Source organism: Clupea harengus, chromosome 10 (assembly GCF_900700415.2).
Source record: "Clupea harengus chromosome 10, Ch_v2.0.2, whole genome shotgun sequence".
NCBI classification, from domain to species: Eukaryota; Metazoa; Chordata; class Actinopteri; order Clupeiformes; family Clupeidae; genus Clupea; species Clupea harengus.
This window is the reverse complement of record NC_045161.1, coordinates 6,149,358-6,168,788: the sequence shown is the minus strand read 5'-3', so window position 1 is coordinate 6,168,788 and position 19,431 is coordinate 6,149,358. Positions and strand designations below refer to the sequence as shown.

The following is a 19,431-nucleotide window of genomic DNA, read 5'->3' as shown; positions in this document are numbered from 1 at the left end:
TGTGACGCCATAACCCAGCTCAGAACTCAATTTTTGGTATTTTCTTTACCACAAGAGTAGATGAAAACTTTGGGAGAGAAGTCTGAAAATGAAAGCCAGCCATTCACGAGTAGAGCGGAGCGATCCTCACATGCTTCTCCCAGGACCTCGGCCGTGCTGCTGCTGCTGGGCTTTGGTCGGCCGAGTGCGAGAAATGCTGACCGCCATTTTCCAGACCACCACGGTAATGCACTTAACTCTCATCAGTGAACATCTCTCTCTCTCTCTCTCTCTCTCTCTCTCTCTCTCTCTCACCGACACATATCCCTGGTCCCGGGCCAGTTCCAGGGTTGCTGCCAACACGCAATCATCACACTTCACACCTGGCATTAACATTAGCAGAGCATCCTCTGACAAACTGTCTGTTTAAAGTGTTAGAAAAAAACACCCCGAAGAGCTGGCAGTTAACACAGCAAAGAGTATAAGCTGCGATATTCACCACGCGGCATGGAGGCACGCCGAGCTGGATTTATGTGTGTGGTAAGGCAGCCGCACCGAATGTGCGAGCGGGCAAGGAGGCACACCCTGGCAAACCCTGGCCGCCTGGCACGTGAAGGGGCTTAGGCTTCGCTTTTCGCTGCATTGATTAAAACATACTCGAGATGTTAAAATCAATCAGAGGGGATTTTCATGAATCGTTCTGTCAATTCAATGGAACGTGGAGATACTTGACTTCTTGAGCTCTGTTTCTCATTGAAGCTGAGGTTATGGTCAGAACAGAGTCCATGAAAATGGAGTACCTTTTTTTTTTGCCTACTTACAGGCAGATCCTGTTGATGGTTGACTTGCATGCCTTGGCCTGTGAAACACAGAGTCTGTATCTTTCAGGATTCGGTGGGACTGCGTGTGTGTGTGTGTTTTTGTCTGGACCTCGACCGAGAGCTGAGAGACAGCTAGACAGATCCCAAACTGAGGTGGCGACAGCGCCAACCTGCAGATAAGACCAACAAAGCGCCGAGCCGCCCCTTTTCTCGTGCCATATTCTCCAGCTTTAAGAGTGTCTGTGGCATCTCCTGTCATTCCCGTTCGACTCCCCGTTCGGCGATCAGGTTACACTGACTCAGGTCCTTGGCTTTGTGAAACACTCAGCTCAAGTGCCCCTCTTGTGTTCCGGCATGTTCTCAGCCTGGTTATGCCTCTTAAAACCTCAAGTGCATGTTTTTCACATCCGCCTGGGCACGCTCTCTCTAGGACGGAGCAATGTAGTCCGCTGGAGGAGTGATTCAGCAGCATACAAAGCACCAATAAAATACCCCCAAAACCTTGAGGTTGAAGGTCAATGTGAAAGTTACCATACAAGTTCACAATGTGTACATATGAATCAAAAGTTGACACTGAATGCAATCAATTGTGGAAATGGTATTGCGGGCATATTAGATAGCAGTATTTTATCAGATTAAGCATACTTCCATTTTCAGCTTTTAGTTTCTATGCTCCCAGCCTTTGGAATACTCTGCCAGAGGACCTAAGGATGGCATTAAAATGGATACATTAAATGGCTTTTGTATCCCTCTGGAAAATCTGTGTCAAACATAAGTATTTCTACAACCCGACCCCCCCCCCCCCCCCCCCCCACCCCGCCATTGTGTTTGATTTGATTTGATTACTAATGCCCATGCAATATAAGGTGCTACCAACCTTTCGTACCAACTGTTTCGTACCAACTGTTTCGTACCGTACTAATTGTTGTTTAATATTTTGGGTGTTTCGAAAATAGACATGCATACTTATTGTAACTTTCAAATTCCCATCTGTCAGTTCTCAAGGTATCCATGTCATGATGAGGCAACCCTTGCACCACTCTGCTCCCACTGACAGATCCATTTCTGTAAGCACGGGCCGGACACGTGCCCCCCTGAAACAGTCAGCCGTGTCCTTCACGCACGACACTAACCCAAGGTGAAGCATTCGCGAGACCTGAAGATGGCCGTTGATGAACACAGCACCTCAGTAATCATGTGTCAGACACGAGTGTGTGCTCCAGAGGTCTCTAATGACTGTACGCTGCAGGTGTTTTCCAGCTGATGAGTTTCCCTGAGTAAGTGAAGCCTGTGTAATGGGAAATCACAGGCTGGAGGGCGGCTGCATTTCATATTCAGCTGACAGCGAGAGACCTGGGAGGAGATCTGTGCAGTGATAACACTTCTGTCTTCGCACGAGAGGCTCATTCAGACTTCATGAATTCACTAATCTTGCTCCTTTGCTTATCTGCCATTCCTTTTTTTCTGTTCAATATCCTCGTGCTCTCACGTTCTATACACTCCTGTCCTTCCATATGTCTGGAACGCTCTCATGCTTTCTCTCCCCTACTGCGCACACATTCACTCTGCACTCTCTCTCTCTCTCTCTCTCTCTCTCTGCCCCACAATCTGCCACACACACTTAGTTGTCACACCTTCTCTATTCACACAATCACTCTTCACTTGATGCTTATATACACACTCGTTTCTCTCTCTCCCCCATTCTTCCATCCCCTCACTCTCTGACAGAACTCGCAGCAGTAGTGCCTCTTTACTCAGCCCTGTTCTAGACACCAGCTCCCCACTACTTGTCTCCGGTTCTTCCCAGAAGACAGTCAGGAGCAAATTGAAATGCCTTTGATGCGAAACCTGAGGTGCCTATAGGGGCCAAATTCTGGAGGCTTCTGGAGGTGGGGCCCCCATGTCCCCTCCTTAGGCTGGCAGTCTGGGAAGGCACTGCCAGGCCCCTCCTGAGCAGCTGCAGGTCCAACACTAAAGGCCACGTTTACACGGAGCCTGGATTGCCTTCAGTGTAAACAGCCCCTAAGACTAACAGCAGCTCGTTAGCTCCTCATTAATAGCCTGGTTACGTGGTGAGCGGGCTAATTCAGTCTGACAGTCACTCTGACAGTAATGGATACGTGTTCAACAAAGGTGTCTTGTCTTGAGCTGAAGGACATTTTTCTGCCGAGTAGATGGGAACACTCACACACGGAGACATGTCCTGATCCCTGTTTTGATCAAACAGAGTCAAAACTGAGAGGTATACATCTTACCAAAGACAGGATATCAACCTGTCAGCTATATGAGGAAGTCTGTAACGTTTTCGAAATAATCTGCTAAAATGGAAAATAGTCTTTACTGCCAAAAACGAATACAGAAAAGCTTGCATTCCTCTGCGATCTGTCAACATATGTACATCTCTTTTAGAACAGGAAGTGTTGACTAGCTTTGGCAAGAGTGTGAAAAGCAAACTGTAAGAGTAAAACATTTGTTTAGTTTTGGACAGGAAAGTGGGCAAGGATCCACATCTCTACACCAGTCTGACAACACGCTGTGTCTGTGAGGTACTTACTCGGATTGCTGTGATATTAAATCATCCACATCATGCCATTCAATAGGTAAAATTGGTGGTGGATGAAGGATTAAAAAAATCACCAAATTTCTGATGGCTCCAAAAGTTGAGAGAACATATATCAGTTTTGGCTGAGTATCAACACCTGATACAGCCCTGTGCTACCTTCTCAGCAGCTGAATTTGGGAGAATCTTAAACATTCGCAAGGGGTCTCTTGGACCTTTTGACATCTTTTCAATTGTAATCAGAAATCGTAATCAATTGTAATAGAAATCATTGACAGAACATCATTACGGGTTGAGTCCTCTGGTGTGGTTGAGTTGGCTCCTCAGAGGATCACCAGGACTAGAGCTCGGACTAGAGGAAGTACATACAAATGTGCATATGCAGTTAAGCGCGGATAATAAACGTGCTCATTCATCCTAACGGTAACATTTCAGTGAACCGTTGCAGCATTCAGATGAACCAGTGTTGCACATCTTGGTTGTGCTGTGGAGACAGTGAGACTTGTATTTACAGTGGGACGCAGTGGGATAACATCAGTGGCACACATCAGGGAGGGGAAAGTTGTGGATATCCAAACAAAACACACAGATTGGCAGAGGCCACGTTGGAGCAGTGATGCGGTCAAGATACTCCAGGGTGTGTGTATGTCTTTGTTTCTAACTGTGTGAATCTCTCTCTCTGTCTGTATCCCTTTGTGTGTGTGTGTGTGTGTGTGTGTGTGTGTGTGTGTGTGTGTGTGTGTGTGTGTGTGTGTGTGTGTGTGTGTGTGTGTGTGTGTGTGTGTGTGTGTGTGTGTGTGTGTGTGTGTGTGTGTGTGTGTGTGTGTGTGTGTGTGTGTGTGTGTGTGTGTGTTGTGGGATGTGACAACAGGCGTCTCTGCTGACACGCATGCTGACAATCAAGCCTCGATCAACCCCAGCGGCTCCAGTGTTCTCAGTACACCACCCTGTACAGGAGTAAAGATGGTTTGATTGTATCAAATTCAATGCTTTTAACACTAAACCTACAATGTCTACCAGAATGTAGCCACAACAGTCCAAAAAAGACAAATGGGACGTGGGATAAATTTCAGGACAGATACTGCCTACTGCCTAAATATTGATACTGCCTGTGACCTGGGAGACCATCTCTTCTTCAGACACATACAGTACCTTTAAAGAGTGTTCACTCTTCACTCTCACCTTTCACCTGGTAGTAGAGTAGAATATTCCACTGAATAATGAAAATGAGTGTGTCAGTTGGATACATTGGGGGGAGGCATATTCTATTCTATTCAAGTCTATTCTACATTTAAACAGTAGTGAAGACAGACAGATACTGAATACTACAACAGCCATGTGTTAAATTAGATGGCTTAAGCGATTTGCCTGCGTATTTGTGAAAGCTCAGTGGTTAAATGAGGTAATGACAGCCAAATTACAGAGCTCCAGCGGCTGAGAAGGACTCAACACCTGAGAGGAAGTGACTCTTACGCTGTTGACAAGCCTGTTTATTTGGGACGCCATAAAGGAGAGGTCGTTTTCTTTGAATCTCCTGTGCGAATTTCAGTGCATTCATCATATTCTTTGAAAAGAGTTATTAGCAATGCAGGTTTTCATCACTACGTTTTTCATTCTTAAAACCATTAAAGCAGCATTTAGAACCAAATTAAAAAGTTTGAATTGTTTCTCAATGTGACTTTATGTTGTTTAAGTTGTTAAGAGAGATTTTTTTCACAAAAAAAACAACTGTTTAGAAGATCCAAAGTCTCTTTTTAGTTACTCTTGCGCAGGGCTCTGTCAAAATTATGCTTCACATCTGATGATATAATACAACTCCAGGGACCAAAACCGGTCAGATTCGCGGTAAAAAGAAACCAAAAATAAAGCCGAGCTGTTCTCCGAGCTCAAAGTCGGGCCCAAAGCAAACACAGAGGTGCCGGAGAGACATGCAAAACGAGCCGCCTCAGGAAATCAAAATAATTACCAGGGCTCGCGGACGAAGGGGGAAAAAAAATGATAGCCTCAGTTTCCAGGCTGTGCTCAACTTAAATGACACCATTTCAACGGCCAGCGGGGGTATGGTGGGGTGTGAAGCTTTCAAAAATAAACTACAACAAAAGCCCCCTGCAGATCCCACTGCCGCTTGCGTGGCCAGGATATATGGACATTTTCATTTGTTCTGCACCAGGGTACACCTCCCCTGTACAGCAGAAAAATATCTCCTGGTTAGGGCTCTCTTTCAAAGACACTCTGATTTGTGTCCCGTTGTACTCAGACTTGATTTGTGGTACTTTTATTTACAAAGGAGACATTTGGAAACAACGAAACCAAAATGATTGAGTGTGTTTGTTAAATAGATTTATATAAATGCTTTAAAGTTGAGATGTGAAGCCTCTATATTTATCGGTAAACCTTACTTCCACATTCTAGGAGTCACAATGTGGTATTGTATTCTTAGTTAGCCTTAGCCTTTTGTGATGCATTTGTAACTATTCTGTCAAGAATTACGATATGGAAAACCTTGATACTCTTATCCAGGTGAACTCCAAGCATCTGTTACAGTCTGTGGCAAAGGTCCTAGCTCCTCATAATAGTGTAACACGACCACATACACAGCAACGGCCCTTGCTTGAAGGAGTCCCAGTGCTTGACCCTTGGCATTAAGCGACCCACACAGTGAATATGCTAGCCTTAGTATGCGTATGTGTGGGCCGCAAGAATGGGATAGTGTGTGTCTGCTAATCCTCGATGCACGGCATGGCCGTAGCTGCTCAGTGTGGGGCTCTGCACTGTGGCAGGTCTTGTAATCAGAGCTTGATCCTTGCTCAATGGCTGAGGCTGCACATCAAATGGACCTTGGTCATTTTTGCTGCAGCTAAGCTTGGCCTCATGTTCGCATGGAGGAGCTGGACACGCAGACACAGGTTTTTACAATCTGTCTTTGGGACCGTGCCAGAATGCCTACAATCTGCCCAGTCTTTTGCCCACCTGCCCACACATACGCATGCACATGTACAGCTGACATGCAGGCTCACACTGACGCACCCCCCCCCCCCCATCCCGCCCCCTACACAAACATGCGCGCATTCATAAACACAAAGATAAACAGAGACCTGCAAAAAAAAATGCAAAACGAAATCTCTATCTATATCAAACATACCAACTTTTTTTTTCTTTCTTTTGCTCTCGCTCTCTCAAACACACACACACACACACACACTCACTCACAATCTTAACTGGCATGCATAACAAAGCTCTTTGTTTGGGGGGGGATGCCCAATACCTAAGCTTCTTTGACAATGACTGCTCACCGCAGTGTCTCCAGTCCATCCATCTGTCAACACGGCCTTCCACAAGGCTTGCCATAACAGAGCTGCGCCTTCCACAGAGAATGGCACAGGACCTCTGTGCAGTCTGCAGACTTTAACCTCTGCTGTCACATCTCTTGACTGATTGCAAAGAAGCCTACACCTGATCTGGCTGTTCTGAAGTCAAATGGGCTTTCATTAAGGGGTTGGTAGACTCAGGACAATACCTGCCACAGGTCGCTCAGAATTCCTTCAGTGCATTCCTCTGCCAGTGGCACCAGGTCAAACGGGGAACACTAGAAGCGGGAAAAGGAGGATTTTCTTACCCTGTGGCCATCCATTGAAAATGATGAATTGATACACATCATCTATACTTTATTTATATTGATAAACCTCATACATTTTGTGTTCTGTAACAGAACCTTTTAGAATGGTGACCAAATGAAATTGAAGCATAGCTGTAAAACAGCTAGAATGACCTTAATTACCTTTAAATATATATTTTTATGTAACCATAGGCATTGAAGTGACAGCACAGATACTAATAAGTATGTCCATCTGTTCCCGAGAATTTATGAGTTTTCTAATGATGTATGAGCCACGGTTAGATCTTAGCATTTATGATTTCTTGTTGTTCTGATGAAACATGACACAGTGTTGTAAATGTCACAAAGAGACTTGTACCCCCCACCTCAGATTAGACCTTGTCTTGTCCCACCTGTCAGCGCGCGGCCAACGTCTGCAATGATTTAAGCCTCCCACCAGTGTAATGGGAGAGATCTATCTGTGAATGCGTGTTCAAAGCCAGTACTTTAGTCTTGGATATCAAACATTTGGCAGTGCACCAGAGAGTGTAACCCAGTAAAGTCTAGTCAGTCAGAGATGGGGACAGAGGGCTGGCCCGTAAAGTGCCTTGCGCCTCTCGTGACAGGCGGTCTGAAATCTTTCCTATCCTAACTTAGCCCACACCCTCCTTCAAAACAGAAAACACACACACACACACACACACACACACACAAACACAAATACTAAAAAACACATATTTATGAACAAGCCCAGGAGTTACCGACCAACTATTGGAGTCCAGGCCACTCTGTATCCTTCAAGCAGGGGCACTTTCTTTCCATGTCGCTAATGTTGTGTTGTTTCATGAATCTCTGGTGAGAAATTGCCCGGCAGGGTGATTTATGTCCTGTTTGCATTGCCTGGCATGGTTATGGGTGTGACGTGAGAAGAGCATCTGGAGCAGCAGGTTAATTGAGGGCGATTAAGGTGATTAATAGCTTTGTTTGAAGTCAAAACACAAGACAGAGCGGTTTGTGTTACAGGCTAAACAGGCAGTTTGCTGCAAGGGAAAGGCAGCGGCGGCGGCAGCGGTAGCGACGGCGGCAGCAAGAGAGAGAGGGGGGACAAGTCCCAGGGACGTAAGCTGAACATGTGTGTGGAGGGGAGGGGTAGTTTTCGGGAAAGGGTGTGAAAAGAACTGGTCTCACGTGGACAGAAAACACACACTAATTTGAGTTGCAAACAGCTCACACACAAATACACTCCTTTCCATGTAGGTTGCAGAACTCCATGCCATACACGCACAGGCGCACCCATTCTAAGACTGGCAGAGTGAAAGGTGGTAGGCTTGCAGCGGGGAGGTAATGAAGGCCTGTGCGTAATACTGACCTGAGAGCAGTGAGCTCCAAAGACACACTGTGTCCCCTCTACTCTCATAACTGTCGGCCAGGACCAGTGGTGTTTGTGGCCATGAATGTGGCTTGGATGCTAGGGGAAGGCGAAGAAACATGATGGGGACATTATGCTGTGTCTGTGAGAAGGTGAAATCCCCCCTACTCACCGCTTTGCACTGTCTGGGATGGAGTCTGACTTGCGTTGCCCTGCAAGAGTGGGGGAGAGATATTGACTCACGTACACACATGTATATTTTTTACAGAGTGAGAGTTGGCGCAAGCGCAGGTGTTGACTCCATTACGTGGTTGCAACCCGGTTTCCCTGCGGTATACAGAAAACACAATTGTCACTGTTCACCCCGTTTATTATCATCACCATCTATGGGATGTAGTGCGGTGCCCATGATTTCATGTCCCATTTACTTCCTGTTTCCATATACAAGCGTGGTTAATTCATACATACTGTTACTCACACTTTCTCACACATCAAGGGCTTTTTATACTTCTGCAACTGCGTCACTCCCGTCCTGCTGCTAATTATTGGCTGAGGAGCGGTATTTCTTCACGTCCCATGGGGGAGGGAGTGGGGAGTTGTCTTGAGGGGTGTATGATGTTACGTTTGTTATGTATATATGTTAATAATATGTGTTGTGTGCGTACGGTGTGTAAATATGGTAATATATCATTTTAGGTGCTTGATGGTGGGCTTATGTCAATCCCACTTATTATGTCATATATGGGACTAATGTGGGGAGGGCTCCCCCACTTCAATGGTTGGGTCCAACAAGGCCTGATTGGACCAGTGTTAATTACGTTAACGAAATGTTTGACGAAAAATATGCGTTAACGACCTTTTTCCCATGACTGAGACGTCACAAAAATGCTAAGCTAAGTTAAACTAGCTATCAATAGCTAGCTAGTGACCTCATTGCAGAGTGGACTATAGGACAGCATGTTTTGAGGTTACTTATACCCCCTCGTCTTGCTATCTTATGTGTGAGTAAAAATAAGTAAACACTGCAATTTGTGTCAGTAATCTGTCAGTATGATGTGCATATGTGTGTACGCTTTTTGTCTGGGTGAAAACATGTACTGCCAACTGCTGCTCTGTAGTTGTCTGCAGTGATGGTGATTAGTCCTTATGCTATTGATGGAACCCAGTTACTGCTGTTTTTCCTGTTTTTCAAGTACTTCATTGTACCACAGAAAATATCCTCACTCCATAAATAATTCCCCTGACATCTGATAATGAAGTAGTGCTCTTCTCAGCTCATATGGACAGTCATCAAGTAAACAACCTGACACTGTCTGCTCTGTGCTTGAGATTGGAGTTCCCTGTGACACCAATGCACCATCTGTGCAGACGTCACCCATCTCTGTCCACCTCACGCCTGACTGATTCATGTTGACTGATGTGCGCTGTTTACGGCATGACTAGTTGAATCATGTTGACTAATTATGCTGACTTTTCATAAATGTTACTACCTGCCTGGTAGAAATGTTATGCCCTTTTGCCCTGCCAGTCAGTCACTTCCTGAGCATATGCTTGGGGTGGCCCTCTGCACTCCCTGCATGCTGAAATAAACGTCAAATTGTAAGTGAAAATGATATTCATGGGCACAGGAAATACTCCAGCTGCCTGTCCTTGGGGCGTTCCCCGAGATTGCAGGAAAGCCCCAGGTCGGGTATCGCCAGTCAGCTGAATTGCTGAGTGGATTTTTCGTCGGGTACTGATTGTGAAATTATTGAGTGCTGGTGGTGTTGCGTAATATAAATTGTTGGCAGCGCTCTCTCTATTGTATTCTCCCTATATTTAGCCAAAATAATTGTCACTTGAGCGATTGCTTGATTTATGGCTATGATCAAACACTATAATGGCAAGTTTCAGTCAGGCGCTGCTTCATCCCAGAGGGGAGACCACTGGGAGAGAGGTGGTGAAAATAGGAGAAAAATGCAGTTACTGTGACCCTCTGCTCCATCATGTAGAAAACCTTAATAGCTGCTGTGAGTTACTCGTTCAGCACTGAGCTGGAGGTAGCCTTACGGGACCAAATAAGGAAATGGTACAACAGTGCATTTCAATTACCATAGCAATGCCATTCAAGGTCGCTTGCCTGCAATGGCTACATCCTGAATATCAGGTCAGGAGACGACTGTGTCTGACTGCAGGAAACTATTTTCTGGTCATAGGATAGAATCTTTAAAGGTGCCTGTTTTCTAAAGATGGGGAATGCTTTCTTACGTTGGTTCGTGTTGTGGCACCATCTGAGAAAACGTACAGGTTCCCGGGGCGAAAAAGTCATCTAAGTACCCCGACAGGGACAAACGAGGAAGCATTCATTTGTGAGGGCGTAGTTCAGTCAAATCATCCAGTCAAAATAAAACCAACAGCGAGAAACTCTTATGTTCATGGGAATGGTCTTAACACATGCCTCCGGGAAACCCTAGCTCAGTAATGGCCGCTACCCTTTTTTATTGATACTATATATTGTCACAGCTATTAGAATAAATTGCATCGTTTAATCCGCCCCATGGCTTCTCTTACTGCGAGAATTTGCGGAATGGATTGTCATGTCTGTAACCATAATCCTGTTAGAATAAATAGCCCTTAAACATGGTGTTGTTCTTGGCAGGTGAGCCGCCCTGAGCTTGCTCTCCGAGCAGCTGCACTGGCTACAGCGTGGCTATCACGCCATCTCTCCTCTCCTCTCCTCTCCTCCAGCCTGCCTGGGCCATGCTCCCCTCTGCTCTCTGGTCCCGTTGCTTTTGGCTTGGCAGCTGTTATTCCTCTGCTGATCCCATGCCACCCCCCCTCTACTTCCACTCCCCTCCCCTCTCTCTCTCCTGCCCAGAAAGTCCAGTTTTATGTGTCAGTAACCCCAACTTTTCCCCTTTATGACCAAGAGCCATGGCACAATCAATCATGCTTAAGAAGGTGCCAATACATTTGCACGCTGTTTCTTGTTCTTTTTTTTTTCCTTTACAGGATGAGGACCACGGGGCAACGCCAGGCCCAGCCTGAGTTTCCATAATGGAGAGGGGAGTGTGAGAGGTTTGCTGGTTAGGGTTACCCACAGAGGAAAGTCAAATCTGCCCAGGGTAAATATTGCGCTAATGGTTTCACGAGGTAAGGGAAGGGAGCCGGGGCTATTTTCATCCGTGTATCGCAGATACCCCCCCCCCGTTCCCATTTAATTCCTGAAACGGCCTTGGGAAACATTCCCCTAGACTTGAGGAGAGATAAAGGTCACAAAGGTTAAGCTGGTATTTCAAGTGAGGCAGGAAACAAGGGGGATTGGATGTAACAGACCCTCCTTCAGGTATCTGACTTGAAGCCATGAACAGAGAAAGAGGACCAGAGAGGATTTGAACAACACTCACCACACATACAAGCAACCTGCAATTGTCATCTGTGGCTTTGGAGCAAAGACAAAAACAAATCCTACAAACTTCTGAAGGATAGGTGTCTGGGTAGCCAGAGTTTCATGACTTAGCCATAAGCAACCCCCCCCCCTCCTTCACCTCTGTCTACACAAAGCCAGGAAAGGCTGTGGTTAGTGTTGCTGGGCCGTGTTGGTGGGGATTGTAACAGTATAGTGACACAGCTGCAGCTGTGGGCAGCAGTCGGCTGTTGGGCCTGGCTGCTTGGGAGCGCTGGCTAGGGCAGGCTTTTAATCAGGGGGATTTGTTTGGAAAAACGCAAACACTGAGGGGATGTGGAGAGAGAGAGAGAGAGAGAGAGAGAGAGAGAGAGAGAGAGAGAGAGAGAGAGAGAGAGAGAGCACGGAGGGAACCCTATCCGGCCTGTTTCATTAATGTTTTTAAAGCTGTGAAATTTCAATCCCATGGCAGCCCTCTTTGCTTACAAAGCCCAATTCTCTCAATTTTTTGGCTTCTGTGCATGCTGGGACACAGATTGAAAATTAAATCGACAGCTTTTTGGACTCCTGGGTAATGGAGCTGAATCCAGCCGTCCTTTGGAGCAATATTTCTGACAGTGCATCAAAACAGTTTTTCCTCTCAGATTTATGTGAAAGTAAATGACAACTGAAAGGCACAACCTCCCCTAAAATATCCCCTAAAATGTACCAAAATGCTTTCTTTAACCCGTCATATGTTAGTGTGTTCTTCACGTAGGAAACTTAAGTCACCTTATGTGACAAACACGAGGAGAGTGAACCATCTTAAAGTAAATGGGTCCAGGCAGCTTTAGTAGCACACAACCTTTAAGTGGAGCCCAGCTTGAAAAGCTTCATAAAATCTCAAATGTTGCCCAGTCAGCCTAATGCTGTTCAGAATTCATAGAGACATTCACACTAGCAGAGGTGGGCCTTTCTACAAACCCACGACCTGGCTGCATACAGATGTCACGACCACTCCACTTCCCTCCTGGCTCTGTGGCGAAGGAGTGCTGCCTGGTGTTTATTCGGAGTCCTGTGACACACACACACACACACACACACATATACACACACACACACACATACACACACACAAACACACACACACACACTATGAGGGCCTGTTTTACTGGCCACAGCAGGTGAGGCCGAAGTGGCGGTGAGGCGGCTGGCCAGGCCGCCCACCCACACTGAAAGAGACACCCCGGCTCAGGAGAGGGGCTCGGGGCCGTGTAACCCTAGAGCCGACGTTTCTGGGGCGTGCCTGCCAAGCGCCAAGTGCGGGGAGGAGGGGGGTGGGGGCGGGGGTGGGCTGCCTGGTGAAATTCTGCAGCCGCCGAGCACTGGCAGCGGCATCAAAGCCGCCCCACCCCACTTTTGAGCCCTGATCCTAAACGTTGCTGATACTCACTCCATCAGGGGATAGTGGAGACGCTAGATATCTCGATTACGCAAACATGTCGGGGTGGCTTCACGCTAGGTGCCGTCTGTTAGGATAAATAAACCTCCTGGTGGAAGAGTTTCGGGAGGGTCTCTTTCTCTCTCTCTCTCTCTCTCTCTCCACGACTTGAAACAACACCTCTCTCTTCCAGTTCCCCTGGCCAACGGCCGTGTGTGTGCTGTGTGTTAGGTGTGGGTGTGTGTGTATGTGTGTGTGTGTGTGTTTGGTGTGGGCCGGGGTGAGCAAATACGGCAGTGTGTAATGAATATGTCTGAAATGGAAATGAGGGAAGGCGAGCAGGCTAAAAGCTAAGTCCTGACAAAAGAGAGCAGCTTGAAGTCGTGTTTGTGGAGTTGCTACAAAATGGATTTATGTGTTTTAAGCGCTTTAAATGGCTAAATGCTCTGTCAGCTAACTGGCCTCGACTCAATAAACCTCCCCTCTTCCACCACGAGCACCGCCACCACCCAAAGCCTCACAAAGGAAAATGTTAATAAACTGCCAACGGGAGGGCGATTCAGTCCGCCACAAAGAGATGGAACAAAATGGCTAATCTTCTGTCCAGCACAATCCTAATGAGAAACGAAGCAGTTGGAAAGAGGTCAGAATCCATTAAACCTCTGAGATATACTTCAGAGGGATGGCCCAGTGAGATGAGGTTCAGGGAGAAAGATGAATGAAACTTTCCTTTGCTTTTGAGGAGGGAAATTAATTTGTATTCAAGTATTATCCCTTTGGCCGGGGAACGAATGATCTTCCCCTGGTGACAGATGCTTGTCTGTTTGTGTCTATGAAAGGCAATGCTGATGTCATGCGAGCCTTAATATCCTCAGATCCCTCTTAATGGAAAGTATGCAAACAGACATCATTGACACGTACTGCGCATGACCTGGTCTTTAGTGAGATTGTGGCTGCCATTGTAAAGCTCCCTCTGAAGGTCCCCCATCTGCACGCTCAGATACCCTGAGATAAACGCCCAGAGATCAGCTGAGGCAGGGCCTGGGTGCTATCGCCCCTGTGTTGACGCCACACGGTCCTGGAGTTGTCAAAACTATCTGGCTGTCATATCAGGGAGAGATCACAATGGGCTGCTGAGGGGGAAAAAAGAGAACTGAGATAGACATCGGCTACAGGTCAAACAAACCTGTTAAGGCTCCAGAGTGGAACTCCACTGCGGGATAAAGAACAATGTTGCCACGGCAATATTATCAGATGGCCCTGTCTTTTTGTAGCACATTGTGGGTGGATTGGCTCTTTATGAATGCTATCAAATTGAGTAGCACAATACAGCCAACAGCGAGTAAAGCAGCAGTAGTCATTTGTATACATATTTTTAACATTTATCCCCATTTAGTTTGTGTAGTTCTGGTTGCACCAACGCCCAAGATACTATTTTATGTGAAGATTATGGTTTATTAACATATAAATTAGCCTCCATTTTGTACATCTGTCAGTCTAGTGTATATATAACCCATAATGCTGATCTGTGGCAGCACCTCATGAGTCACAGGGTTTATAGAGGAAGTCAAACATCTCAGCACTTGACAGAGTTTCTCTGTATTCATCCACGTCCCTCTCATCAGCTGAATATAGCCCCTCTAAGAGGCCCTTTCACCGCGGGTTTTCTTTGGAACTAAAAGGAGTCCTAGAACACCACAGAATTTATTTGGACACCATTTGCTCTAAGAGGACTGAACAGGAACCCGGGGTGTTTGTGATTCACTTATTTAAACACTAGAAAGGTTCCGGGCACAAGTTCTGTCATTTCATATTCCGTCATAACAGGAACATGTCCATGTGAAGTGGGCTTGTACTTCTTGTTTTCTTTGTCATCATTACCTGTCTATGTCGGTGGAGTGTTCTAGTGGCTTGTTCCTCAAGTCTCAAATTGACTTTAACTATGAAGGGTGTTGAGAATGTTACGTGCGGATCTGAAAACTAGGTGATAAACAACACTGAGTAAGAAAGATAGGAACTATGCCAGTGTATATGCAGGTTTTCTTTATATTTTGAGGCAAAGGTAACAATATGTTTCTAAGTTTACAAAAGATGTCCTGATACCAAATACAAAAAGGTAATGCTGTATGTAGTCACACAAATGTAAAGCTCTCCAAAACTCTAAAAAAGTCAGATTTCTTAGTTCTATAATACAAAGCCATATAAAATGTAAATATATCAGTTATAGGAAGTAGTGTCAAATTGCTGGAATTTGATGTTCTAGCTAAATTTTTATTTTAACAACCTTTATTACATTTTCAAGTACACTTTTCATAACATAGTCCCTTTTTGATGTTAGATAATGCATTTTGCATGTATGACACAAAACTATTGCATTTCTGATACATTCCTAAATGCAGCAAACAGCCAGTCCTAATGTAATATATGTCATGTCAGCAATTATGACTTGAGTGATCTTTCTGTATGAGCTAATTACCTCATCAATAGAGACTCCACAGAAAAGGGCAAAGGCCGAACACCAGTGTTTTTAACTGAGCTTGTATGTGATGTTGATCTGCAGAGTTTGTTAAGCCCATGTTGACTGGCCGTTCTGGGCTCATGGACTATGCTGGCTGCCATGTTTTGTGTCAACCTAGGCTGGTCAACAATGACACTTTTAGTCAAAGCCCTCTCTGTCTCCATGGGCCTGGTGGAGTCTGTGCCAGGCCTGAACTGTGTGTGTGGCGTGGGCAGTAACACAGACTCATGGTGGGCCCTCGTGTCCTCCAAAGCCCCCCACCGGTCCAGTACTCCCTCTCTGCCAGGGACTGAGTGCTCCACTGCCAGAGAAAGTTTGGGCAGGTTGTCTTTGTAACTGACCTCCATAGGCCGGGGTTTGAGTTGTTCGCTTGCCTGGCAGAAGAGGCTGCAGTCGAACAACGGTGGGTTGCCTCTGTAGAAGGGCACATAGGCGGGCAGCCCAGGCTCTGCAAACAGGGGGTCTCTGAAGACAGGGGAGAGAGGAGGGTGAAGAAGCACCAGCCCGGACATCTCCTGCATCTCCTTGTGCCTCAGCTCTCGCTCCAGCATGACGCTCTCCAGCTCCTTGTCGGCGAAGGCACGCCGCTTCCGCATTCGCGCGCTGATGGAGGGGTAGTGGATCCTTTTCAGCCAGGAGTCCTCTTCAACCAGAGGAGGTTTGGAGCCTGTGGCATTAAATAGAGGTCAGGTCATCTGACTGAATTTAAGTTATGTGCAGAATCACAGGTGTTTGTAAGGGAGGGCCACTTTTGAAAAAACCTGTGATTCTGCACGTATCTTAAAAAATACATGCCAACACTGCTTAAAAACATTTTAGTGAAATGTCTTTCAATATCATTTCATATGTGATATGATCTCATGGACTACAGACATTGCCCTGCATATTAACAAGCTGAAAAAGACAAAAGGATGCCTTGAGAGTGGGATGGCATAGCAATTCACCATACACGTGGGGAAACCTATATGAGGATTCGTCTGTACACCCCATTTTATTAGCAAAATTCCAATGTAATTCCGTATCCCGATTTGCATAATTTTAATTACTTTAAATAAACACAAACAGATCTCTTATCCCACTGAGGGTTCCGACACGTACAGTAATCACCGAACTAATCCAGTCTCTCCCCCCGCTGCCTGTGAGGCCGTGATGTGTTAATGAGATGCGTGTTAATTAGCGCTTACCCTCAAGAATACTTTTGACTAGAAGGCTGGGTGTTCGTGCGTAGCGCTGGCAGGCTTTGCGTCTAAGCGCAGGGGTCGTTCTGTGGCCTTTCTTGCCCTGTCAGGAAATGGAGTAAAGAACACACGGGAAATAAAACATGTGTAAATTAGATTTTTTTTTTTTCAAAATTCCACTGTCGGTCGACATATTTTGTGCCTGGAACACATTATTATGAGAAATAATCGTACCTTGCTTTACATCAAATAGTATTCAAATGATGTACCCATGTTTATCATTCGACTCATTAAAGCTCATTAGAACCCGTAGCTTCAGAAGTTGATGGACTAAGGTTTCCTAAATGCCCTAAAATGAGTACATTGTTACCCTAATCATCATTCAAATAAACAACAGACTACTTTTTTAAACTGAATTTCAGCGATGGGGTTTTGCTAGGTTGCTACCAGTTATCCTCTGAATGCGCGGTGAACCCACCTCCGTGGCTTGCTGTCTCCTTAGGGCGACCTGGGCGGCCATCACTCGTTGTCTCTCTACTACGAGGAGACAGTTTGCGCACTGACAGTCACGCCAGCGACAGAAGCGCTTGTGACCTTTCAGGCATGACACAACTCCGTGGTTTCGGCAGCGAGCGCACTTGGGGCTCCGGGTCAGCCTGCGCGTGGGCTGCTGTTGCTGCTCCTCAGTCACTTCGGCTCCCTTCCCGCCGCTGCCGTGACGCGCCGCGGGCACACACCCGTCAAGGCTCTCCACGTCAATTTCTCCCTCACATTCGGATTTGAGTGAGTCAAGTTTTGTGTCATCTAGCTGTGGGCCTCTTTCCAGTTGAGTGGACATCTATATAAAACACCTTCCACGCTACAATAGGAAGGTGGTTGGAAATCTTTAAGTCGTCAACAAATGAAAGCAGCAACCGAAGTGCGCTAGTGCCTTTCTCATCCTCAGTTTTTACGCACACGCAAAAATACAACGCGCCCGTGCTCGACCTGGACAAACTCTCTTTGGAAAATATGAAGTGATAGAGTTTTGAAATTATAACCCCTTCAGCTGCTCTGTAGTCCAATCGGGCTGTTTCCAGGAAAGGAGTCTCACGCCACTATGCATCTGGCAAACGACCCAAAGTGTGTAAGGATATGTTCCCACAGGGTGCGCAGCGGCACCTGCCCGACCCACCTCGAAGTTTTGAGGACAAAGCACAAGCACTGCATTTATGGATGTCTTCCGAAGGCAGAAAGTCAACATTGACGTGTTGTCACACGATTTGACGTTCAATCACGGAAAAACCGTCCCACTTCTACAGCTGCACTGGCAAGGGAAAACGCTGTGTGGAAAGTCCGAACTTATCATGTCACATTCGTTCACTTCATTGACAAACCTAACTTGTTTTTACATTTACAGGCTTTTTGACCAAATTAATCCTACTGGATTGATGGATTAGGTGTTTTACGCATGCCCAAACCTTATTTGTCGAACAAGGAATAATTACGCCGGAAATTAAAGACTTCAAACCTAACCTGACGACATAACCAATTTAAATACGTTCTGACGGAATGTTATTAGGTATCATAGTTCAAAGACTTTCTGAATTAGCCACATTAAATGGGTTTTCTTAGTACACCAAATATCACTTATTACCACAGCTTATTATTTACCTGACAGTTTGATGCCCCAAGTTATCTTTCACTGTGTATAGCTGAATTGCAAGTGCCTTAAATACATTTTCTATATATGATTTCGTTTTTCCTCACAGCATGGATATACATATATTTGTATGTACATTTAAGTATAGGTCCAATGGCTTCAGCTGACATCAAAGTGCTTTGTAATAAGGCTTTAAATGTCCATCTATAATTAGGGATGATAATGAAATTAATAAGGAGATGTGTAATAGATGAGGCACACATTTGACTGATTTACTGACAGACGGGAAGCCACCTAGCTGGAAGTACATGAAATATCTGTATGAGATATAAGTGAGAACTGGAAAGAAAATGAAGAAGGATCATTCAAACAAAATCAAAGTAAAAAGCAGCTACTTGTATGTGGGTGATTCCTCATAAGCTAAACTTACTCTTTTCTATAATGCTCTTATTTCTTACTTTGAATATGGCAGTGATTTCTACACTAGTCTATGCACATGTTGTGGATGCAGGCTTTCACAGGCATCTTGGAAGATTCCAGAGTTCCTCAATGAAGCAGACACAAAGCCTACAACAGCACCACCATGTGTCCCCTCAGCTGAACCTAGTGGACCCGTCTGAAAATGATGGAAATAAGCAAACTCCTCGGTCTGGCTTTTACATAAAGGAAGGCACAGTACTCTTCTCACGGCAGAACAAGCCAGAAGTTATAGAACTGAAATTTCATTGATACTACATTAGCTGTAGTAATTTCAAAATGTAAATGTTATAGATACCAACTACACAGTACATATAGATCATATAATTGATTTTTTTTTGTCAATATTCTTGATAGGCAAAGAAGTTACAAAAACATTATCATTCTCATAATATAGGCTCGACAAGCCCCCCCGGTGGTTAGGATTTTAAAAGGGAATCTTCAGTGCCCCCGTCTGGACATTCACAGTTATCACACTCCAAGTGCC

At 45.5% G+C, this 19,431-nt stretch overlaps 1 protein-coding gene across 1 annotated transcript; it reads right to left on the bottom strand.

The window, feature by feature from the left end:
* Positions 1-15,059: 15,059 nt before the first annotated feature.
* dmrt2b (doublesex and mab-3 related transcription factor 2b) lies at positions 15,060-18,411 on the bottom strand. Its single transcript, XM_012828339.3, has 3 exons — positions 17,304-18,411; positions 16,832-16,928; positions 15,060-16,314 (listed from the first exon to the last, which is right to left on the bottom strand). Exons 1-3 carry the CDS (start codon positions 17,661-17,663, stop codon positions 15,602-15,604), a joined length of 1,170 nt encoding a protein of 389 aa, XP_012683793.1. The 5' UTR covers positions 17,664-18,411; the 3' UTR covers positions 15,060-15,601.
* Between the last annotated feature and the right edge of the window lie 1,020 nt (positions 18,412-19,431).